Genomic DNA, 26010 nt, shown 5'->3' on the forward strand with positions numbered 1-26010 from the left:
TTAAAGCAAGAGAAAACATGTTTTTCATAATAGATTCCCTTTAAGCTACAGGCAGAGTCTTGACTTGTGTGCCTTTTTGATTTTTTTTTTTTTTTTTATCCTGTGGGCCATCATCGGCTATGGCAAAGTAGCTACTAGGGATGCAAATTATCGATTATTTCATTAATTGACAGTTGATAACCTTGTCGATCGATCATCGATTAGTTGATAAGCGGCGTTTTTCCCCCATCTGAGATACAAACATAATTTTTTTTGCTTATATAAAATACAAATTACATTTTAATGTATTCCTTAATCAAATATTTATTTGATACAAAAGTAACAAAAAGACATTTTTGTACCACAAGGAATATAATATAAAGTGCACTTCAAGGCTATTAGTAGTAGCAGCAGCCATAATAGTGTCATTTGTGTCAAGCAAATTTTAAGTTCTAGTTACGTTTTAAGTTAGAGTTTTGGCAGTGTAAAATTATCAGACCTGCTGTATTGGAGCACATTTTCTTTTAGTTAAAACTGTAGCGGGGACAGATGTTTAGAGAAACCTATGTATGTACCGGGTGAAGGCTGATTTATGGTTCTGCGTTACAACGACGCAGAGCCTACGCCGTAGGCTACGGCGTAGGCTCTGAGTCGATTTAAGGCGAGGCGGAACCATAATTCAGGCTTTAGGGGAGCATCGGAGAACAACCAGAAGAATATAGAGTGGATTAAAAATAAAAGTTAAGCACAGAGCTACATGTGTCTCCCGTCTGGGCCATTGCAGACTCATTGCCTGAGCATGATATTACTAAAACCAAACATTATCCGCCGTCTCTTTCTTCTGTGCGCGCCGCGGCGGCAGCGTGTTGTGTCGCATTAAATGTGGTCCGGGCGTAATACCAGCTGGTGAAATTAAACGAAAAAAATAAATAAATAGATTAATTGTAATCGTTAATTTTAATCGGGTAATTTCATAACAGCAATTAATCGAAAATCGATTAATTATTAACATCCCTAGTAGCTACGAGCTTCTCGCTATAAATGCCCAGCCCGTCCAAACTTAGACAGCCTAGGCATGCTATTCGTTAGCCTCTCCAATCTGTATGCATGTCAGGGACGGTAGGCGGTCCAATGAGCTGTTCAGTTACTGTGCAGGCCTGTCAGTAATCAAACTTTGGATTGGATAAAGCCTCCTGCGACAACGATGTAGACACCGCCGGTTGCGCAATAGTCTTAATTTTTGCCCTTCGCACCCTAAGTGGTAACAGGCTTACTTTAGTTCTGTTGGGCAGTTGGGAGAAGAGCGGGACCTCTGACCCAGCAGCAGTTGGCAGGTCGTCCCAGCGTCATGGACAGTGTCAGGAGCGGAACAAGTAACCAGGAGCATAAACCTGTATGAGGGTGATTTTAAATTTGATTGAAGCTGGCTCTGGTTCACAACGCAAGGCTGGAGATAACTTTGTTAGAGAAGGGAGTGATCTGAAGCAGAATCTTTAATGTCAACTCATCGTTTAGAACAACAAATGTCACAAACAATCAGATCTTTGATGTCAGTGGTAAATGTTCATTTCTAATTACAAAGTACTAAAAGAAATCCTGGAGGCAGTATAGCTTGCATGATCTGCCTATTGACTCGCTGTAGCCCACCAAAGAACAATGGAAGGGGGTAGATGAACAGCATCACTGTCCCAAAACCTGCTTACTAGAGACCACATGTCATTTCATGGCAGCACTATTGCAAGGCAAGTTAATGATATGAAAGGACAAAAAAAACCTGTTTGTTGCTTCCCTATTTTATCCTTGCTATATAAATTAAGTTAAACACTGCTAATGAAAGCTATTTTGAGAATGACAAGTATAATTTTCACAAAGTCTGCTGACTCTGTTATGATGGCAATTTGCATAGAATAACAATTCCTTTATCCGTTTCAGTGGACAAATGTTTTTGTTACAACAGCAGCAAGAGAAAAAGTACCAAAATAGTAGTAACAATATAAACACTATAAATAATATGCACATTTGGAAATATGTTAGGTTAAAATTATTATTGAACATGAATAATTTTATCTCACATAAAGGGTTGAACTGTTAAGTCTTACTGAGTGATGTCTGACAGCTGCAGGAAGGAAGGAAGGACACTGGATAGCGTTCCTTCACACTGAAGGACTCTGCAGTGACAGCTTAGCCGTCATCCTCCTCTCTCTCCCACCGAGTGGAGGGGGAGGACAGAGCTGGCCATGTTGCTGCCCCAGCAGAACCTTCCATAAAAGATGGCTGATGCCACCACAGTGTCATAGAATTAATCCAGGAGACTATGACTATAAAAATCTATCAATGGAGTTCAGATTCACCATCAAAGCATAATAAGCTAAATTGGTCTTCCTATTTTAGCTCACTAGAACAGAACATATTAGTGCAATTAGATAATTAATACATGCAGACAAAAGTGCAACACGGCTGTTGCAGCAAAGGAAAGAGCTGACGGAGAAAACTGCAGAGCAATGAAAGTGGAGGCAAATAAAATATCTAACGACTGTTTCGTGTGAATGCTTTATGTATCTTTGTTCTCAATATTCATGTTCATGTTGGCGCAATCCTGGTGGCAAAAAAAACTTGAAACGGTTGAACATGACGTTCGCTAAAACATATTTTAAATGTAACGTGGTTGTATTCACAATATAAATTTCAGAAGATTGAATCATCCAAGCTAGGAGATATAAGCGCATCCAGTCACTGATAAAGGGAAATTTCTTTACTCGCTCAAGTCTGAGGAGGAAACTAATTATTTTGAGCAATTAATGTTATCAACTTTTAAATCACGTTAATTAGGCAACTTGATTACTTTGTGGCTTCTGGAAAAATATGTGTGTGTGAGCTGACAGGAAAAAGGGCACGGGGGGCTTATGAGTCAGTCACTTTTGTCTTGGTTCTGCATCATTCACTTTCTAATGATCAGTATCCACATCGTTATTAATCCACGTCGATATTAATAAAACTGACATTTACAAGTAAATATCAGCTCAAAGACTTCTGGAGGATGGCCTTGTGTTGAAAAGGTGAGCGCTACCACCAGTCCTGCGTCATGCCAACAGTAAACATCCCCAGACCATTCGTGTGTAGAGTTACTACTCAGCCAAGAACAGTTTCGTGACAAACTGCCTTTTCCAGCATGATGGAGCACCTTGCTATAAGGCAAAAGTGATAAATGGCTCAAGAAACAAAACATTAGACTTTAATCCCATTGAGAACTTGTGGTCGGTTCTCAAGAGGCGGGCAGACAAACAAAAACCCACAAATTCTGACAAACTTGATTATGCAAGAATGGGCTGCCCATCAGTCAGGATGTGGCCCAGATGTTAACTGACAGCACGCCAGAGTGCGGTGCACAAAAAACATCGTAGACAGCATACACCACTTTCTGCGCTCGCGGTCGGATGTTCAAAAAGTGATTTGAATGTGAAAAGTTGCGGTCACGTTGGCACGACTTGTCTATTTTCCTCAGCAGCGGAGTATCAGATTGAGATGCTTCATGTTTTAAATATAAGTTTATGTTGTTCACAATGTTATACTTATGAAAGAGGTGATTGTGAACATCCACAACGCCAACTATAAGACTCAATACACATGTACATTGAGCTTAATCCGTTAGTATATAATACGCATGACAGTAAAACGGAACGAGGAGCCGTTTTTCGTTATGGTGTTGATTCTTAAAATACAAACAAGAAAAAAATAGTAATGACTGAGGCACTAATGCTAAATATTAACATTCACAAACCCTTATGAACATAATAAAACCACAACTCTTCATGGAACACAACACAAATAGTTACAACATGCTAAATATAAATTTTTGGCCAATCACACGAAACATATCTGCTCAAGAAGCCAATTTAAATGAAGAGCAATAATGGTGAAGGGTACAATTCATTATTTTTTTAATAAAAATCAAGTTGCATGGAAAAAAATATTACATTTTTCTTTTTAGAGTCTGCATAGGTTACTTGCTATCAGGGGACAATTTCAGCTGCAGAAAGACAACATCATTGTACATTGAATTATTAGTTTATATATCAGGTTTGACTGTGCATTTTCCTAATATTGAGTAGCCTTAATGTGCATAAAATAACAAGAATAAAGATTTACAGCCAGCTTCTTCTTTTTCGGGCTTTAGTTGACTTTTGCCACTAATCAATCCACAAGAAACACCGTGTAAACAAAAAAATGAGCCTTTAACCTTTTGTTCTGTTTGTGTTCAGACTCCCTTCACCCTCACCCTCAGAATCTGGGACATCTACATCTTAGAGGGGGAACGACTGCTGCCTGCCATGTCCTACACTATCCTCAAATTGCACAAAAGTAAGATTGTTCGCCACAGTTTGTTACCAGTACATGCCCATTTTTTTTCCAAAAGATTTGGATAAAAATATTGCACTTGTGTGCGACTTACAGAGCACCTGCTGAAGTTGTCCATGGAGGACTTGGTGGAGTTCCTGCAGGTGTCTTTGGCCAAAAACTTCTACTTCGAGGATGACACTGTGATTGAGCAGCTACAGGCATCCATGACGGAGCTTAGGAGAGCAAAGCTGGACCTGCCGTCACCAGGTACTGCAAACAGCGAGATGTATACAAATTTAATAAAACCAACTTAAAAAAAAAAAAAGAAAAGAAGAAAAAGCAGGTGACTTTTTGTGTGTGTGTGTGTGTGTGTGTGATTCTTGATCAAAATGGTGATTACAAGTGGTTACAAGTCTAACAACCACAGACACCATAAATGCAACGGAAGATCTTTGACCCATCTAAAAATGACTTGCAAAGGTTTATTTCCTGCTCCATATAACTTAATAAAAAACTATCCCTGCCAACATGTGCTAAAATAGATCATCCCTATTGACACGGCCTTCTGTTGTCTTTAAGCTTGAAGTAGTGTATTTTTCCAGTGTTGCGCTGTCTCGTCATTAATCTGCCTTTTCTCCCTCTCCTTTCAAACAATGTTAGCCAACAACAACAAAAGTGTGGCCGTGAGTGGTGGCCACATTCCTTCCTACAACAGTAACCGGTGGGCTATCCTGACTGGTTTTTTTTCCCGTCTATGTCTCAGTCCATCTTGTCCCCAAGTCAGTCAATTTGTCTTGTGTGTTGTTCGTCTGTCAAACAGAACGTGGATTTTTCCTTTCACAAGCTTTTATTCCCCGCATATTATATTTGATCATTCAACCCCCTTTACTATAATTTTTGTAGTAAAATTTTTGCCATGGTAAAATTGGTGATGATGATGTGCCCTCTGGTGCCAACGGCACTCAATGATATGTCATTTTGAGGCCAACTATTACTATTGGTCAAAAAGTAGAGTATTTAGCTAAACATAGCTAAAGAGTATTTTTATGGCTATCTATAACCAATTTCAGTCCCTTATTCAAATCAGCCAGTCCTCCTAGGAGTGGATGTCCCAGCAAGAGCTACATCTCAAACCCTACAGGCCTCAGTTGACATGTTTACGTTTAAAGTTTATGACAATACAGTTAGAAAAAGAGTAAATATGTTGTCAGAGTTGCTCGGAGAAAGCCTCTGATATAGGTTTGTGAAAAACCATCTGAAAACAACAAAACCTCTGGAACAATGTCCTTTGAACAAAGAATCTAAGGGTGAAATGTGAGGACATGTTTGACAGGAAAAGCTTCGCTCAATTTGGGTCATGAAGCAGGACAACGCTCCCAAACACATCAATAAATTGGGAGAATGTTGCAATGGCCCTGTAGAAGTGCGCTTCTTAAATTTTAAATCATGTTTTTTTTGTTCCAGACCCCACACTACAGTAAGTGTTCATATTTCTGTAGTTTGATGACAGTAAACAACTTCTACACAACTCAAAGCTTTTATTAGACAGAGCTGCAAAGAAGTACCCCCTTTGATTAAAATGTGCATTCAGTAGATTAACTGTTTAAAAAAATAAAAATAAAAAGACTCCCGATATTGAATGTTCACATGGTTACAGAGTGTAAATAATGCAACGAATTCAATGTATAATATGTAATCGTCCTGCAATGGCAGCACTAATACGCAGAAGCTATACAGCAAGATACATGGATCAACAGCAGACTTTAAAAGCCATTACTTAAAATGGAAGCATGAAGAACAGACTGAAATGATAAAATTCAACTACATGTACAATTTAGCCACCTGTACTCTAGAAAAATGACCAAAAACAATGGATAATCTCAACATGGACAATTTGTGGCTACAGTGGCGAGTTGTCCTGCTGGATAACTTGTTAAGAGCTTCCAGCTCCTTCGTGATCTCCATTTCCCCCTGGAGTCCAACATCAGCATCACCTTCTCTGTCTGCACATGTTCTTATCAGCTGTACTACTTGTCTGTTTTTCTTGCAAAGCAGTAACTTTATACATTGTTCACTACTTGAATACAGTACTGGTTGTAGAGGAGCATCCATTGCAGGTAGTTTAAATCAACATTTTTCTGTGGTTTGACTGCTGTCGCATAGAGGTTCCAGAGCATTTTTCTTAATGGAAAAAAAAAAAAGGTCATTAATCAATAACTACCTCTGTATGATCTTTGAAGCCTGGGTCTACAGCTGTAGCTAAGTACTTTTTAATGAAATGGAGTAAAACTAATAATTTCAGAGACCACTCAACTCAGCATCCTAAACTGAGTCCCATGGTGGGAATTAATTTCACACCATATTTGATACCTTTTCTGTCTGTCCGTGGATGTAATTTTGTTGTAATGAATGTAATTCTCCTTTATTTTTTTACCTCTCTATGGCAGTTGTTGCATGAATACATGTCCCTGTTGTGACTCCTCATCTGATGTGAATCAGCACCACACGGTGTATTTACTCATCACTTTTCATTTTGTTTCTTGATCATATTTTAATGCATATTCACAATTCTGACCCTGCAGGTAAAGAGGCAGAGTTTCCCAAGAAGATTCTGGGGCAGCTTCCTCCTGAGCCGGCAGCAGCGGCGAACCATATGGGCAATGGTCAAAGCCACACCGAGCCAGTGGAGCCTCCGAGGAACTCCAGTCCTCTGCCCGACCGCCAGCGGGACAGTCGGCCCCCGAGCCGGTCACGCCGGGACTCGCTTGACAGACCAATCCGTCACCACAAAGTGGACAACAAAAGGGATGCCCACTCCAGGGGATCAAGTGATAGCCATGGTGAGCAGCAAAAGCAATCTTTCACACCGGAGAAAGAAGCAGCGCCACCAGCCTCCACCACAAGACTACAGATCCCTACGGAGGACAGAGGGAAGACTCAGAGCCATGCTACCGCCAACCACAACTCCAACGCAGCTTCCAGCTCCCACAAAGAAATCACTCCTCGTTGGTTCAAGCCCTCAGAGACAAAGCTGGAAGCTGCCAAGGCGGCAGCCGCACGTGAGGTTAAGCTGAGTCGTAGCACATCACCAGTTCCTTCCAGTCCAGATTGCAACGCTACCTTCCAGCGCCGGCCAGGGTCCAGGGGATTCATCCCCGGATCTGATCGAGGCTCCAACGCCTCCCAGTATGATAATGTACCAGGGCTACCTGAGCAGGACTTTGAGATCCTAGAGCTTGAGAGACCTCCGTCCAGAATGAGGACCCCTCGCAGTGAAACGCCGTTCAATGTTTCAGCACAACATCAGGGCAACCCCAGCTGTGGGTCGAGCCTGGCTGGGAGCGTCGTCTCCGTCACATCAGGGCTCAGAATGTCCAAACACAGTTTTGCACCTCAATTTTCCCACAACAGTCCACCAGGGCTCCCAGCCAGCAGCTCCGTCGGCCAGAACCGATACCACACACCTCCCCAACAGAACTCTCCAGGAAGAACTACTGAGATTCTCATCCCCCATCCAGCTTACAGCATGAAATTAGACCATAGAGAGGATGATAGACTCTATGCTCCGCCTTCCGGCATGGTGTACGGGGAAATAGCTTATGCAACCACCCAACGACAACCCAATAATATCTCCCCTGAGAAAGCTCTTTTGAATAACTCCTTTGCCACCTATCGCAGAAATCAGCCATCCGGCTCCACCCGCAACCTTGGGAACAACAGATCTCCCCCGGATGACTCTCTGCACCTAGAAAGCCAAGGCAGCTCCACCCCAATCTACCGGCAACAACTCACAGCAACTTCCCACGTCTATACTAAGATGGACCACCGGTTTGAGGGCCACCAGAGAGGGGAGGCGAATCAGCACTACCTTTCGGAGGGCAGGCCTCGTTGGCCTGTCGATGGACTCCAGTGGAAGCCAGAGGAAGAGCTGCCCCCTCAGTCCCCGGGTGGGATGCCCCGCTCACCCAGTTTCCAGCGAGCCCAAATGTCTCCTGTTCAGGAGTTCATTTTCCCCACCAACCCAGACAACCTGCCACACTACAGGACACAACCCCAAGAACAGCCGACAGTCATGCGGCAACAGCTCCCTCAGCTGTTTGGAGGACCACACTACAGGCACGCACAGGAGGCGTTTGCCTTGCAGGAGTCCATGCTGCTGTGATGCGAAGATACAGACATTTCTAGACACTGTAAAAGACTGAGGTGTAGTCACAGACACTGTGGTAAAGATGACTAATAGTCCTAAGTCTGTTAGAAACTTGGACTTGTTTCTGCTCTGCTGTTCTTTACTTGTGAAGTACTGACCTAGTGACTGTCACACTGCATCGTAATGCTGCGGGATGTGCCAGCCACCAATGTTTTTACTGATTGCATTAAAAAGAGACAAAAAAAAACAAAAAAAAAAAACTGACTGAAGATTTAATTTTATTTTTGAATGTAAATCGTTAACAGAGGTGACAGTATATTATATATCTTTTAGAGTCTCATATGTACAGTGGAATTTTTTGTTAATATTCTGAGATATCAGGGGTTCACCGGGGAAGGAAAAGTCTTATTTTACTTTCCATCTTTTTATTTTATATATTATCACTTACTCCCAGGTATTTTACATTACAGATTAACTCTATATGCTTGTGAATGTTATTTTCAAAGAGAACTTATGTCCAATTATAAAATTAGAGATTAGTATTGAAAGGGTTACTGTAAATTTTAACTTCTATTTTGAAGAACCTCCATGGTGAAGAGAGTTGTTTTACAATTTTAGTAAACTGAGTTTTTGTTACGGTCCGGTTTCAGTGATCACTGCTGTCCATATTTACTAATGTGAAATGCATTTCTCTCTTGGAGTTTAAATACAGTACTTTGTTATGAATGCATAAATTAAGGCCAAAGTAGATGTGATTACATCCCTAGAGAGATCATTTGTTAGGGCTTATGTAAGAAACTTTATGACAGCGGGTGTCCTAGGTTGCTATGTAACAATTTAACATGTTTCTAATTGTTGTAACATAGTTACTACATCTCAAACAGCCCCAAGATTGATGAAAATTAGTTACACTTTTCTATTTTTCATTATGTTTTATTAACACTGGCGTGTCGACTACTTTTTAAGCTGCTGGCACTTAAGCTGGTATAGAGTAATGTGGCACACATTTCAACAATTAACTTTTCCATTTCTATTCCTTATACTCGGGTTTTCGGATACTCTCAAATAGTTATGAAGTCATGTTCATTACATTCCTTGTGTTATTTTTGTTGTTGAACAACTTAACTGCAGAACATTCTGACATTTTGCTTAATAAAATACAGTGGGGTGAAAATCCATCTCTGGAGCCGTCTTTACTTGTGCTGTAATTCTGAGTTGGGTTTTTTTTCTTTTCTTTTAATAATAATTATTAATAATGGGCTCATTCTAAATTAATTAATTTGGTTTTTAGGAGCAAAGATACACTGTATGGACAAACTGTATTTGGCCACACCGGATAGTTTTTAAGTTCAAGCATTTCAGAATATTTAATCATCCACTACAAAGTGTTTGTTCTTAAATTGCAACAAATACGTTGCACATCCTAAAAGGAAATTGGTCTGGACGACAAGTGACATTGATTATTCTCATTGCACTGATACAACAAAGACAGCTACGCCCGTGTTGTGAGAAAGCTGCACGGGCAACCATCACTTAAAAAAACCCTCTGCCCCAATAGGAGCTGAATGACTGATGAGATTTATATGAAAATTGGCACAGTACAGTTTAAAATCATCAAAAAGAGCACACAACTAGTATTACAACAGATGAGAGGAAGGAGAAGAAACAACCTGATAGGGAATACATGGGTTGTGTAATAGATTCTCTGCAAGGTAAACATCCACTAGGACCTTGAAATGTTTCATAACATTGTTTTCGTCCCACATAAACAGTATTTCAGGAATGAGGAAGACAGGTCTGAAACACATACGAATTTGGTTTCGTCTGCAGGAATCTACAAGCTAAGAATGATTACTGAATTGATGGCTGCATTTTCACATTTTTTACAGTTTGTCCATCCACATTAGACTGCAACAGTTCTGTGTAAAGAATATACCAGGTTAATATTTTTCTGCTCTTGAGGGCCAAATCTCTAAAGCAATGTGAATGAAAAAAAGGTTTAACATTTTGAAATTAAAACATTAACATGGTCATAGTATATATTATATCCACTCAAGCTTGTACTATGCAGGGGTGTACAGATATTTTGAACACAACTTCTTCACTGCCTATTACTCAGTCAATAATAAGAATGGTGCTCCAAATTTATCTGGGGGAAATATAATGAAAAGATGAGTACACCGACTTGTTTTTGCTCTTGGTGTCAAGCCAAACTATGGAGGACCAAAACAGACACAATTAAAAATAAAAGCAGAAATATATATATTTTTTGTTTTTCCTTATATATGCATTTGTTGTTTTTACATTTCCTTGTCTCTACTTTTTACTTTACCTTATGCATTCCTTCCTCATTACGCAAATAAGATAAGATAAGATATGCTTTTATTAGTCCCACAGCGGGGAAATTCGCATTCAAATGAGGAAGGCTGCCCATCCAGGGGCCTGTACTACGAAGCAAGTTCAACATATCCAGGATATCTTTTCCTTATCCAGATTCACTAACCCGGACAATTGCAATCACGCTAAGCGGTCACACGACGGCGGTTATCAACTCGGTATATCAACCCAGGTTTCTCCAATCTGGATATGAGCGCGTGCACATAAAAGGGGCGGTGTTTTCAGCGCATGACCAATCGCAAGCATGGAGAAGTCCGCTGTCAGAGCCGCTTATTTCAGTAGCGAAGAGCAAACAATAATTTTACGGAAATATGATGAGTATAGGAATATTATACAGGCAAAAAGCAACACAGTTGCAGCTGCAAAATGCAGGAAAGACAGCTGGCAAAAGATCGCTGACTGTATAAATGCGTAAATTCATAGGGATATAAACATCACTGCCCCATCATTAGGGCATAAGTAGATCTGACTATAATTACAGTTGTCTATTCTGTTAAATGCATGTGTTGCTTAGATGTATTCGTATGGCGTGTATGACAATTGTAGCCTCATTCCTTCAGCTGCAACCCCAGCGGAGTGAAACGCACATGGGAGCAAATAAAAAATAAATATAAAAACATAATTCAAAGCGGTAAGTAGGCTCACTTTCATATCTTAGAAGTACAACAAGTACAAGGCTTTAGTGTTTCTATCACTCTCTGTTTTAGGATGATATCAGTATACAAAAGCACAATGAAATAGCATTGACATTACTTGCAGCAAACAGAAAAAAAAATGACAAGAAGAAGATCGGAGGGATCCTCTCACGATCCACGCACCGAGCTCCACTGGATTCTCTTCGAAAGGGCATGTCATTTTCCAAGAGAGCTGATTGGTCAGTGGGCGGTGCTTTTATACCCGGCGATCTGTGTCTCGAACATAACCTGCTCCGGACCAGGTTAGCTGTTCAGCATAAGTTACCATGGCGATGTACCCCGGTAAGAAGTGAACCACCGTCGTAGTCCTGAAAACCCAGGGTTAAACCTGAAGTTACCTCGCTAACCCCAAATCCCGCTTCGTAGTACAGGCCCCTGGTCCTGCTCATCTCCTATTGGTCAATAAACATGAAGGAGTAAGATCGGGCCAAAATTAACACAATTGTGACGGTTTTGCACAAATTTGCAAAGGAAACTGTTAGCATAAAGCCTCAAACATAAAATGTGACAATTACATGGCAACACCTTTCTCCAGAGCATTTTGTAAAAAGGAAACTATTACTTTAGAAGAGCCTGAAATGATAGCAAAATTTAATGTAGTATATTTCCTTACAAAAAGTTCAAGAGACACACAGCTGTTAACCAAAACCAAAAATAAGGTGTGTCCCTAATTTAAAATAAATAGTTCGAGGCAATAGTAGAATAAAAAGTTTAGAATAAAAAGTGTTTATATGGAGCCTTGGATAGGATCCCAAGTCCCCATCATCAACACTAAATGATATTAGAAAGTAGAAGCATTCATGAACAGCAGCAAGTCAGCCACAAAGCAGAAGACTATGTAAAATCAGAGTGGAGTCAACTTATAAGGTGCATGGTGTTTAAAAGTTGCCAACACTGATGATCCATATCATCCATACTTATAAAATCTGTGCGGCAGGAGCTTCATGGAATTGGTTTTCCATGGCAGAATAGCTGCATACAAGCTTCATATTACACAATCCAATGGCAACTGACATTTGCAGTGATGTAACTAACGTTTGCATAGAATAACCAACGTTTGCAGTGATGTAACTAACGTTTGCATAGAATAACCAACGTTTGCAGTGATGTAACTAACGTTTGCATAGAATAACCAACGTTTGCAGTGATGTAACTAACGTTTGCATAGAATAACCAACGTTTGCAGTGATGTAACTAACGTTTGCATAGAATAACCAACGTTTGCAGTGATGTAACTAACGTTTGCACTGACAACTAACGTTTGCATAGAATAACCAACGTTTGCAGTGATGTAACTAACGTTTGCACGGACAACTAACGTTTGCATAGAATAACCAACGTTTGCATAAAATAACCGACTTTTGCACTGACAACTAACGTTTGCATAGAATAACCAACGTTTGCAGTGAGTAACTGACGTTTGCATAGAATAACCGACGTTTGCAGTGAGTAACTAACGTTTGCATAGAATAACCGACGTTTGCAGTGATGTAACTAACGTTTGCATAGAATAACCGACGTTTGCAGTGATGTAACTAACGTTCGCACTGACGTAACTAACGTTTGCATAGAATAATCAACGTTTGCAGTGAGTAACAGTAGCAAGTCAGCCACAAAGCAGAAGACTATGTAAAATCAGAGTGGAGTCAACTTATAAGGTGCATGGTGTGTAAAAGTTGCCAACACTGATGATCCATAGCTGAAGACTTCCAAATCTTCTACCAACATTAATGCAAGCATAAAATCTGTGCGGCAGGAGCTTCATGGAATTGGTTTTCCATGGCAGAATAGCTGCATACAAGCTTCACATTACACAATCCAATGACAACTGACGTTTGCAGCGATGTAACTAACGTTTGCACTGACAACTAACGTTTGCATAGAATAACAAACGTTTGCAGTGATGTAACTAACGTTTGCACTGACAACTAACGTTTGCATAGAATAACAAACGTTTGCAGCGATGTAACTAACGTTTGCACTGACAACTAACGTTTGCATAGAATAACCAACGTTTGCAGTGATGTAACTAACGTTTGCACGGACAACTAACGTTTGCATAGAATAACCAACGTTTGCAGTGAGTAACTAACGTTTGCAGTGATGTAACTAACGTTTGCACTGACGTAACTAACGTTTGCACTGACGTAACTAACGTTTGCATAGAATAACCAACGTTTGCAGTGATGTAACTAATGTTTGCAGTGATGTAACTAACGTTTGCATAGAATAACCGACATTTGCAGTGATGCAACTAACGTTTGCATAGAATAACCGACATTTGCAGTGATGCAACTAACGTTTGCATAGAATAACCGACATTTGCAGTGATGTAACTAACGTTTGCATAGAATAACCGACATTTGCAATGATGTAACTAACGTTTGCATAGAATAACCGACATTTGCAATGATGCAACTGACGTTTGCATAGAATAACCGACATTTGCAGTGATGCAACTAACGTTTGCATAGAATAACCGACATTTGCAGTGATGTAACTAACGTTTGCATAGAATAACCGACATTTGCAGTGATGTAACTAACGTTTGCATAGAATAACCGACATTTGCAATGATGTAACTAACGTTTGCATAGAATAACCGACATTTGCAATGATGTAACTGACGTTTGCATAGAATAACCGACGTTTGCAGTGATGTAACTAACGTTTGCATAGAATAACCGACATTTGCAATGATGTAACTAACGTTTGCATAGAATAACCGACATTTGCAATGATGTAACTAACGTTTGCATAGAATAACCGACATTTGCAGTGATGCAACTAACGTTTGCATAGAATAACCGACATTTGCAGTGAGTAACTGACGTTTGCACAGACGCAACTGACGTTTGCACAGACGCAACTGACGTTTGCACAGACGCAACTGACGTTTGCACAGACGCAACTGACGTTTGCACAGACGCAACTGACGTTTGCACAGACGCAACTGACGTTTGCACAGACGCAACTGACGTTTGCACAGACGCAACTGACGTTTGCATAGAGTAACAGACCTCTGTTGAAAGAAAATCGATTTTCCGATTCTAAATCGATTCTCATATTAATTCCTAAAGATCGATTATTTTTCTATCATTAGATTTTCGCCAGGTGAACTTTAATCCCAGTAGTCACGTCATTTAATTCACACATGCGCATGGTTTGAAACTATCATACAATGAACATGGCGTCGAAGAGCTGCGGTAGCGTTAAAGCGCTGGTTTTTAAAACTCCCGAACTAAATGAAGTTTTCTTTGGAGAAAATGTTGAAAGAGAGGTCACTAAAAGCCGTGGACACTGCACGCTTCTCTGCCCCGCCCGCCCTCGCTGCCCTCGCGAACAAAAACAAACATGTCGAAGCGGCCGCCTGAGAAACCAGCGCAGAAACTACAGAACCACAGTTTACTCCGTACAGACAGCAGGACATTCTGACATTCGAATTGATACCCAGCCCTACTTAAAACCACCAACTTTCACAGCCAATTAATTGGGTATGCTTTTCTCAAATAGGGCTGATTAATAAATATATAACTACATAAAATTATATTGTATACCATCAAAGGAAAGTGACCAATATTCACTAACTCCACCCTTTTATTTGATAAATTGCTGTTTTTCTTTTTATTACATTCAATCGGCTCAGAAATAAGTCACAAAATAAGGGAAGTGAATTTATCTGTAAAATATATTTTTTTAAAGAACCTGGGAAATAAATGAGGCGTGTCAGAAAGCAGAAGAAGCAAAGGCAATCGATGCGACAGCCGGACAGCCAGGTCGACAACTCCTCAAGGCTCAAACCACCAAATAATCTAAATTTGTCACACGTTCTCATTTTGTGCAAACTGTCTTAACATTTCAGATAGTGCAGTCTGGATTCTCAATGCCAAAATAAAAGGATAAGATGTTCAACCTACAAGGTTAAAAGCCTGAACTTGAGAGTCCTGTGTTTGTTTTTAAGTGAGAAAGAAATCATGTGCTTCACTGTGCATTTCTTTGAGCCTGTTGATGACCTCTGACCTCTGATACTTTACTCTTCTTCACTTCTCCATCTGTTTACCCTCATCAGTCACCATCATCATCTCTACTACCTTGAAAAATTAATGCAAATCACATGCTGATCAAAATCTGAACTGGCATAATAGTGGTGAGAAAAGACTGTTTTAATGACAACAGCACCGAACTAGCAGGGAACGACCCACATCTATCCTAACTTACACGTTGACATCTTCATACCTACAACTGGAATTTCCTACATATAGAGGTTCAACATTTGAAAGAAATGTCAGGCCTCGACAAGCCTAATTTTAAACCTAATGTGTCATTTTTACCAGGAAAAACTGTAGAAAGATTGATATCTGACTTTAGTCAGAACAATTATTTTACTTATTTTAAAATGAAAAACAACAGTTCATACAAAATCTAATTTTGTTACAAGAAAGCATTATACATTCATAATTGTAATAAATCCAGCTTTATTTTCATGTGACATTAGAAATTTTATTATAAGAGAAATTATTGGAGATCAGCCAAACAAAAGTTACTTGAAACTTTCGGGCACCTTTAAGACCTAATGGTTATCAAGGATAAATAACTGTCACGCTTCTATATAATTAATATAAATGATGTCTACAGACCTGCAAATAAATGAGTTATAACAAAAGATTAAGTTGTTCAGTAGGAGCTAGTTTTCTGTTCCTCTGCAGGCTACCACACTGTGCATCTGTCGGGGTAAATTATTTGAAGAAGCTTCAGAGACGGCCTGTGGAGAGCTTTGCCAGATGAGGAAACTGTGGCGAACAACAAAATCCTGCTTCTGATGTCTGCAAACACTATTGTCAGAGGGGTGAAGATTTGCAAAAACACGATGACAAATCCAAACTAAGAGGAGCTAAAAGTGATGTTATTGATGCAACAGGATGTTGCTTTGAACCCACAAATCTTATTAATGTCCTGTCAGTCCACAGCTGGAAATAATAAAGTATTGAAGGGGAAATAAGCCCTGTATAGTTATGTAGAATACATCCGACTGCTCCTTTTAAGCACTAATCAAAGTGTTAATATTTGTCTTACAGCAGCATGTTGCATTGGTCTCGCTGTAATAACAACCTCTTCACAAACCCACACAAGAAAAAAACAACAAAACATTTACTTGAAGCACATGTTGCTGCTGCTGCAACCAAGAAAAGATCGTAGATTGAGAGAAGCAATTGTAACTAAAGAGATTGATTTAACAACTAGTAAAACAAGAATACTTAATAAGTAAGCAAGGTTTATGTTTATTGACAAGTGTAACGACAAAACATTACATTTAAACCATGTCATGTAAAAACTGAAATGACCACATTACTCTCAGTATTAACAGAAAATTCATGGTACACTACATTTGTAGTTTGGTAGATTCAGCCTTCTACAAGTTTTTTACTCAGATTTACTCGAAAGCGCCATCATATGGCCCTTAGATGAAACTACAACTTAAAATACTACAGTTGAATTGTGCTCCAACGTACATGAAACACAATTTATCCAATCAGGAATTAGTTTAAAACTTTAATATTTATTAAAAATATTGATGAAGTGTAATCCCCTTGGCAATAATTTAATAAAAAAAAACAGGTAACTTGGTTCATATTTTTTAATCTTCATTCAATGTTCGTTGCAAACATCCTCATTTCAGTGGGAGGATGAGGATTTTACAACAATGGTCTGATATCACTACTCTTATACTGACACACAAACTATAAATCATCATATAATCTTGTTTTAACACCTTGTCTTCCGCTAATGCTTAACATTAGTAACTGCAGTGAATATACAAAAAACAGACATATGTTAATCTAAATGAATAATTGTAATTAAAAAAAAAGGCAGGCAAGCACATTCAACGCAGAGAGTCTATGAACAAAATCTCTCTATGAACAGTCCCTTTTGATTGTGACTGAGAGAAAGAAAGATCCGACACCTAAAAACAAAGCTTTGAATATTAATCCTCTGTTGAAGCTTTGGAGCCCATTAAAGTGGTATTTGAGGATAAACCCAGTATAATTATCCAATTTCAGAAAGTCTTTTCTGAACCACTACAAAAAGATACTTCAGAAACAGTTTTGTTTCTTTTCCTTCAGAAATTGTGTTGTGCTATAATGTTCAAGAACCAGAAAATCTGACTAGCCAATTAAGAAGACTTTCACCACCCAGAACTTGTGGACCGGAAAAGAAATGGAAACACCTTCTACGTCCTCCTCACTTGAACACTTGTCTTCTTATCCACAATACAACTAAGCAACTCAATACCACATTGGCCAACACGCTGTGTTGTCTTGGTCACATAAAATACATCGGTCCCAGTTAAAAGCAGTTTTTCATGCAACTTGGCTACAAAGGAATCAAACGTACTCCGGTGTCTACAAAACAGCAGATCTGAACACCACTAAACTTCAAGAAACAAAATGAACACTTACATACATATGATGTCAAAGGATTAGTGTTGTCATCAAATGACCAGTGATTTCACTACCTAAGTTTTGGCCAAGACCATAGAGGCTTAGAACAATGTCTCTACTTTGTTACAGCTGTAGTCAAGGGGTTATCAAGTGGCATGTCTCTGCTTGGGATCTTGAGAACCAACATTTTAAAATCTCCTTTAGTCCAGTAGTTTTCTCTGACATCACAGTGGTCGAGATCACCTTTAAACCAACCTGTTACTCTGCATTCCTGTGAGGATACCAAGGTGCTCTTGCAAATACTAAATAAATCCTGCATGGTCTCAACTAATCAAACTCACAAGCCAGATTTGTAGGCTTAAGTAGGCTACAAGTTTCTTTAAACTGAAAATCAACATAAAAACAATGAAAGATTAGTGTAAATTTGAATAAAATAAAATGTAGACAGGGTGTACTTTTGGGGAAGTGATTTAAGATTCAATTCATTATTATTATTATTATTATTATTATTATTATAATAAACTACTAGATAGTGAGTGATCACCAATATTACCCAATATAAGCAAGTGCAGACATCTCTTCACAGGAGAAACGGAAGACACGTTTAAACCAAATAAACACAAAAGAAAGTCACTCGGTAAAGAAAAAAATACAAATCAACATGAAAGCAAAACAAAACACAGAGACAGTCAGCAGCAACAGAGAAAAAGCTAAACGTTTTAGTTCGGAAACAAACAAACACTGTGAAGTAAAATACAATGTACGCCAAGGACGAAATATCAATCAGAGAACCGCTAAGAAACAACTAAATTACCTTCTACTAACAAATAAACACCAAATAAAGACAAAACTCACCAGCTGGTTTTGAGTCTTGAGCCAACAGCAGGTGTTAATGGAACTAATGAGCACTTTGTATGTGTAAGTTTGTATGGGGAAATATTTAGAAATCAGAACAAAAATCATATATGAATGTAAAATTATAGCTAAGACTTTCCACTTTTTTGATTATGCGCGTGAAAAATAATACCTAGGTGTTTTTCTGCTGGGCAAGAAAAGAAGAAAACCTGTTGGAACCACAATGGCGACCGGATGTGACGTCACTGCTCCAGATGCGCCTTTAGTAAATTAGATGTTAATGATAACAAAACTTCACATTATGCAATTTCACGTTGAATTATAACATATAAAGAGTATAACTAAAATAAAAAACAAAACAAAAAGCACAACACATTATAACCAGCCAGAGGGGATGAAAGCCAAAACATTTACATACATTTATGGTTTTTATTGCTTTTGAATTAGTAGAAAAGTTAATAGAGTCCAGATACTGATTTAATTCACAATGAAAAGTTAAAAAAAAGAGGGTTTTTTGCGTGAGAATTTGGATTTGTGGATGTGGAATTTTGCAAGGATAATCAACAAATTAATAATAAATGTTTCTTTTGGCTTTGTTCTAATTGTTACATTGTCAAAAACACCAAACAACACATCCTTCCAAAATAATTTAAAATCAGTTTCAATTCTTTCAGACACAAAATGACACATATCACTCCAAAAAGTTTGAACAATGGGGCACAGCCAGAATAAGTGAGTCATCGTTTCAGAATTTGCAGAGCAAAAAGTACAGTTTGAGTCGATATTTCTTTTGAATCTTTTTACAATGTGATCATTTGTAGGATAGAATTTATGAATTAACTTAAATGAAATTTCTTTAACTTTGTTTGTCACCAGGTATTGGTTTGCAAATGTTAAATAAAAAAAAAAAATACAAAAAAAATTTGATGTTAATATATCGTCATATTCACCTGATGAAAAATACCTAATTCATCTTGTTATCCTTTACAGTTAAGAAGAAAAGAAAAAAAATACCTAATTAAAAACTGAAAAGCCAATTTATGACTATTAACTTGCTCCAATACTACCCAATTTCTTATTTTGAGCAAAAAAAAACAAAAAAACAAACACTTGACTTGATAAAACAGACTTGATGACGATCTGAAGATGCTGTGTTCTCTCTCCAAGAAATCCAGAAATCTAAAAGTAAATTTACCGTCTACCTATTTATAAAATACCGTTGCCACATAACGGAGATATTGGGATGACTGTATGAATGATTGTATGTCTGTATTGTAATGTCTACTGTTTTCATATTCCCAACGGGAAGTTACATTGCACTGTAAATTTCATTTTTTCATGAACTTTGGGCCCCCTCCCAAAAGCTTTCAATAGCTTACTTTGGGGGACCCATTCATACAGGCCAAAGGACCATTATAGATGCCTGATTGGTCTCAATTGTATACGTTTATTTGAATGGCTATGTATGAATAAACTAAACTTGAAACTTGAATATGATCACGGAACATTCTCTATGAAACATCCATGCAGATACATCGTTACAAAAATAAATAAATAAATAAAAAAAAAGATTTCACCAACCACCAACAGCCCTAAAAAAATAAAAAATAAATTCTTCAAGTTATATCAATGGAAAAATTCAACATATAGGTCAGCTCAGCCAGGTCTGAAATTTCACAGGAAAAATGGAGGACTCATTTAAAATTTAGCATTATTTTATGACAAAAAAAATCTGTCAAATTACATATGATTTATATACAATCTGCGGCACAATTTCACAGTAAAACCACTTGAAAACTATGGGCACTGAAGTCATCTTTAACCTTAACTTCTGTACAACGTTTCCAACTAATAATTAGATGCTTTTCTTAAGCTTAATCACTGGACTCACTATCCATGCACTCCGTGAAGTATATATAGATACATGAAGATTTTCATTGGAAGTCATTTGCTGTACAATTTGAAAATCCATTCCACATCACGCAAATACAGTGTAGTATTCTTACGGTCGTTAAGTCTATCATGTGATCTGCAGCTTTGAAGGCACTCAATGGTGGAGCTTTTCTTCTTAGCAAAATAAGAAATTATCAGAGAAGATGAAGTCATATATTAAATGCAGATGAGTTTGTTCATTACTAACAAACATTTTACTAGCAGCATGGTTCATCGATTAACAAAAACATTGTGATAATTGCTCCACACCAATGACCATGTGTCCTGGTAAAGATAACAGGAAACAGGCATCTCCAATAGTGAATCAGTCGTGGGCTTTTTCTGCTTTTTGACTCCACACTGGTTTTCGCTTTTCTATAAAGGCCTGGATCCCCTCCTGCCCATCTCTCAGAGCCAGGTTGTCCACCATCACCTTGGAAGCAGTGGCATAAGCTGCATCTCTGCCTTGAGCCATTTGTCTTTGACAGAAAAGAAATGCAAAGTGGTCAATGAAATAAGTTGAAAATGACAAATGTAATAATCTTTTTTTTTTTTACTCAAGATTGACAAATAAAAATCAGATATCACTTTTGAATTGTGGTTCAACAGAGAAAAAAAACCTTTAAAATGACCATCAAAAGTGTGAAAAATGGACATTCAGCACGTTGTAAATTCTTCTCACCTTTGGAAAGTGGCTTTGCCAAGAGCTACTACTGGCCGGCTGGCCTGGCACACTCTCTGGGCGATGGCTAACGTCTCCTCCTCCAACCGTGCCTCCGGCACCACCTTACTAATCAGTCCATGCAGTAGAGCATCATGGGCTGAAATGGGAGTTCCTGTGAACAACATCTCCATGGCAACCTCGTTTAAAAGGAAGAAGAAAGTATTTCATTAGAGCTGGAGAGTGAAGTTTCTTGATTTTACATGATGACATTACAAAACATTTAGTTTGCTCGAGAATATTGGTTTATTTCCAGTAATACACAATTAGTTATCAGATGTTGTTTCCTGAGTTTTGCAGAAGTATCACCCTACTTTTTAATTTATTTATCAATCATCACTGTGGATGTCTTCTGATAATGACAAATCAATTAAAAATAATTCTTACAAGAAAGAAACCTTTAAGGTGGGGAAAAAAAGAAAAAGACGCATTTCTTTTGAGTACCTTCCTTGGCACAGCTCTGCCGATGGCCACCGCTGGAGTTGAGCAGAACAGACCCACGTTGACACCTGGAGTGGCAAAGGTGGACTTCTCTGTTGCCACAACAATATCACAACTGGCAACAAGTTGGCAACCAGCCGCCGTGGCGACACCATTTACCATAGCCATCACTGGAACAGGTATGTCTTGAATCAGAGTCATCACCTGAAGCACAAGAGCTTGTGTGTTCATAATCATTCCAGATAAATAATAAATAAAGAGTTGAAAGAAAATCTAAATCATGTCACGTTATTAGGCTGCCAGTTGAATCTTGTTTATTGAAAGAAACAACATAGCTCCTGAGATAAAGCTCTCACTGATTCATGAAGTACCAACTACTTTATGATGATCCTTTTTCAAATAAAGACAGTAAGAAAATAGGCTTTATAATTTCCAGATTCAGGGTGAGGGGAAGAGAACAGAACAAACATCAGAACCAACCTCTGAACAGGTCTGAAACACCTTTGTGTGATACTCGCGGCCCTGAGCTGACGTCAGCTCTTTCAGATCATGACCCGATGAAAACACTGGACCTTTGGCTGTAACACACGTTACAAGGTTGAACAGGTAATTCCTCTTTACATCACAAACACACACACATGCGCGTGCGCACACACACAATAAAAAACAAACACTGACCCGATATGATAATAACTCTTAAATCGTTGCTGTCGACATCAGTCACAATGTTCTTTTTGAGTGATTCCAGCATAGACAAAGATAGAGCATTCCTCTTCTTGGGATTGTTTAATATGATTCTCCTAGGGGTAAAAAGAGGAGTCATAAGCTACATGACATGCATTACAGATGTACATTTCTTATAAATAAGACTTTGTAGTCATCCAAATGCAGCAAAATATTGCTGCATTTTTTTCATGAAGGACAGCTATTCTCCAAGATTTTTCGGCAAGTTGTTTTGGATACATGACAGCATAAAATTCAAATAAAATGCATAAGAGTCACTTTTTAATTCCACTGCTGAACTTAAAAGAGACAGTTTAGGCAACAACAAAAAAATCCAACAACTCCTCCATTTAATTTGGGGCCAAATTAAATGGAATCTCCAATGAGATTAAAAGTGTACTGTGACATCACAGACCAATATCATAATTCAATAATCTATTTCTGCAAAACTTCAGTTTGATATTAGGCTGTATTTACTAAACCTCTTCAATGGGCAGAAAAAAACTGTTACACAGATTCTAACTGCACAAACTCCACTGTGTGAAAAATACACAGTTGGTTTTCCGATTCCAGAAAAACTTCCCTGGTGGATCCACCTTTAATACCCACTTCTTTTACCAACTGATATGCAGATTTTGGGTTCTTCCTGTCACTGGTATGGTTTCTTAAATGTACTGGTACAATCCAATACACCCACCCCCTCTAAAAGTTTGTAACTGGCATCAAATTCTCCATTTGCATAAAAACCATCCTTAACTTCACAGAGTTGTGTACACAAGAAGCTCTCAATGAAACCATGCAATGACTAAATTTAACATTATATGACGTCAAAGTCAGATTTTCTGTTATTCAGCTCTCCAAAAAAGTAAAATCTGGCACCTTTTATTACTTTATTATAACTTTTGTAATGTATTCTAATGTAAAACCCCGTTAGGAATTAGAATTAAGAGTTTATTTCCGTCAAGTCTCAAAGAGGTTTGAGGGGAAAAAAACAACAAACAAACAAAACATTTGTACTTTAACCCTAGATAGGTAAAGGCAATCTAAATGTATTTTTTACGTCTTGTTTTGCAATTTAATCCAGGTAAATGCATCATATTAAAAAAAAAACTAAATATTGTCTATGACTCTCATCATGAAGAAGTAGAGTTAAAAAATTAAAATTTAGGACAACATATTTTTTCCTCCACTGGAATATTAGATCTATATGTTGGCAAATTTATATAACAAAGTGATTTTCACAGCAATAACATGTATGCCGAATTCTCTTTTAGACTCTGACATATACGACGAAGTACTCTGCATACCTCTAAAGAGATTTGTGCTCATTTGTGTCTTCATTCTAACCAAAAGTTGTCTGTTTCTGCACGAAGGTTTGTGTGATGGACGGACCTATTTAAGTGCAGCACCTGATTCCGTTGCTCTGCTCCTGCAGCGTCAGGGGCTCGGGCTGGTTCTGGGAGCAAAGCCGAGCCGCGGGCAGCAGAGACGTTTTCCTGCTGAGCTGAAACACACCGACAACTCTGGACTGCAGCAGGACACGAGCCATGTTGCAGCGTTGTAGTGTTACAGTGTTGCAGTGTTGTAGTGTTGCAGTGTTGCAGTGTGTTGTCAGTGTGACTTTCCCACGCTCATATCCGGGTCGAGGAGTAAGGTCACGTGACACGCAGAGAGAGGTAGTTTAAACCAGAATTAAACCAGAAATGTATTAACAAGGCTGGAAAAGAGCAAACAAAAACGAACAAACTATAGATAATTCTATCAAGTTCCTCCAGTGTGGTTCCCCAGAGTGACCACACTTGAAGTGCCCCCTTCCTCCCACATTTTACGGTAAAAAAGGGGAAATTACTATGGTTATAAAGACCATAGATTGTGAAGTACATGCTCAACACTCATACTACAAATAAAAGTGAGACAAGCAACCAACTAAGAGTAACACCACAAATAGACATGAGTCTACAAACGCCACTACACTGATGCTCCAATTAGAATCAGGATCACATGCCAATGCAACACCACATGTTAACTATCATCATTTCCATCATATACAGGACTGTCTCAGAAAATTAGAATATTGTGATTTTCTGTAATGCAATTACAAAAACAAAAATATCATACTTTCTGGATTCATTTCAAATCAACTGAAATATTGCAAGCCTTTTATTATTGTAATATTTGTGATCATGGCTTACAGTTTAAGAAAACTCAAATATCCTATCTCAAAAAATTTGAATATTCTGGGAATCTTAATCTTAAACTGTAAACCATAATCAGTAATATTAAAATAATAAAAGGCTTGCAATATTTCAGTTGATTTGTAATGAATCCAGAATGTATGACATTTTTGTTTTTTTAATTGCATTACAGAAAATAAAGAACTTTATCACAATATTCTAATTTTCTGAGACAGTCTTGTATGGCCTGTCTGAGGACTACATGCAAAACTATTATAGCATATGACTAAACAATCAAACAGGCCTACTGAATGAGCTGATGTGAAGGTAGGGAACAGCACTCTCACTCTAACGCAATTATTTTTATTTGATTATTATTATTTTCATGTATTTTTATTAGATCATTGGTTTCTGCTGTACCTGTTTGCTTCTCTTCCAGCAAATATATAGAGAAAACAACAAAATATGACATATATGGTCCAGTTAGTCATTTGGTTTGGCACTCGCCCGGTTCAGTTTATGGATAATCCAGCCTAGCCTCTGGTAGGGAAACCAAGTCTTTCCCGAGCTTTCCTATGGAATTTACAGTATCTCTCTAGGGATCAACCCTGAGGTCTCAAGTTGTATGAAAAGTGCCATTCAGATTAAGTTTGATTGAGTGATTCCAATGGCACATGTCCAAAACACCTCCCTAGGAGGGCATCTTAAAGTCTCCCTCAACGGATACCGAGACCATCTCTGCTGGTTTCCTCTGGTTTTAGTTGGCAGTTCCGCTTGAAGTAGCAGCTCAGAGAGATGGGGGCTGTGACCTCAGTCCTGGAGATGGCTCTCATCCCAGCTTCTCCACATAGGCTACCATCCCAGTGCCTACTGGAGGGTTGTGTTTGATGAAGTCTACACGACCGACTCACTGTAGTCCTAAACCAACTGAATAAACACTGCCCAAAGCCCTGCCTGCACCTTGAAATCAGAAAGCAAAGCCATCTGTGAACCAAACACCTACTTCATATTTAGAGGAACATTTATTCGGTTCATAAAATAACCATTTTGATACTGTAATTTTGATAATGTAATGTCAGATCTACAAACTGATATAATTGGAGGCTAAAAGAAAGATTAGTATAAAAATAGCTGTAAAACCCTGTTGTATCAACCTTTTTTTCAAAAA

General features: G+C 38.4%; 2 protein-coding genes across 5 annotated transcripts in view; one reads left to right on the forward strand and one right to left on the reverse strand.

Annotated features, from left to right (window-relative positions):
* The window catches only part of usp6nl (USP6 N-terminal like), a 91827-nt gene extending 83103 nt beyond the window's left edge, over positions 1 to 8724 (forward strand). For all 4 annotated transcript variants that reach the window (XM_061714167.1, XM_061714166.1, XM_061714164.1 and 1 more), the window contains 3 exons: positions 4239 to 4338; positions 4432 to 4584; positions 6900 to 8724. In XM_061714167.1, coding sequence (XP_061570151.1) covers positions 4239 to 4338; positions 4432 to 4584; positions 6900 to 8479 — 1833 coding nt within the window. In that variant the 3' untranslated portion in view covers positions 8480 to 8724. The remainder of the gene's footprint in view (positions 1 to 4238; positions 4339 to 4431; positions 4585 to 6899) is intronic.
* Positions 8725 to 20548: 11824 nt separating this feature from the next.
* echdc3 (enoyl CoA hydratase domain containing 3) lies at positions 20549 to 24298 on the reverse strand. The gene is made up of 6 exons (XM_061714225.1): positions 24078 to 24298; positions 22624 to 22745; positions 22426 to 22523; positions 21949 to 22149; positions 21466 to 21644; positions 20549 to 21262 (listed from the first exon to the last, which is right to left on the reverse strand). Exons 1-6 carry the CDS (start codon positions 24215 to 24217, stop codon positions 21109 to 21111), a joined length of 894 nt encoding a protein of 297 aa, XP_061570209.1. The 5' UTR covers positions 24218 to 24298; the 3' UTR covers positions 20549 to 21108.
* Between the last annotated feature and the right edge of the window lie 1712 nt (positions 24299 to 26010).

The sequence above is a fragment of the Cololabis saira genome, chromosome 23 (genome assembly GCF_033807715.1).
Source record: "Cololabis saira isolate AMF1-May2022 chromosome 23, fColSai1.1, whole genome shotgun sequence".
Taxonomy (NCBI): Eukaryota; Metazoa; Chordata; class Actinopteri; order Beloniformes; family Belonidae; genus Cololabis; species Cololabis saira.

What these genes read in the sequence shown, in the direction of transcription:
- echdc3 (XM_061714225.1), bottom strand. Translation starts at nt 24,217, where the DNA reads ATGGCTCGTGTCCTGCTGCAGTCCAGAGTTGTCGGTGTGTTTCAGCTC. An exon ending in GAGCAGAGCAACGGAATCAG is followed by an intron (nt 22,746 to 24,077) that starts GTGCTGCACTTA and finishes TTTTACCCCTAG; the next exon opens with GAGAATCATATTAAACAATC. An exon ending in GGCAAAGCCACTTTCCAAAG is followed by an intron (nt 21,263 to 21,465) that starts GTGAGAAGAATT and finishes TTTCTGTCAAAG; the next exon opens with ACAAATGGCTCAAGGCAGAG.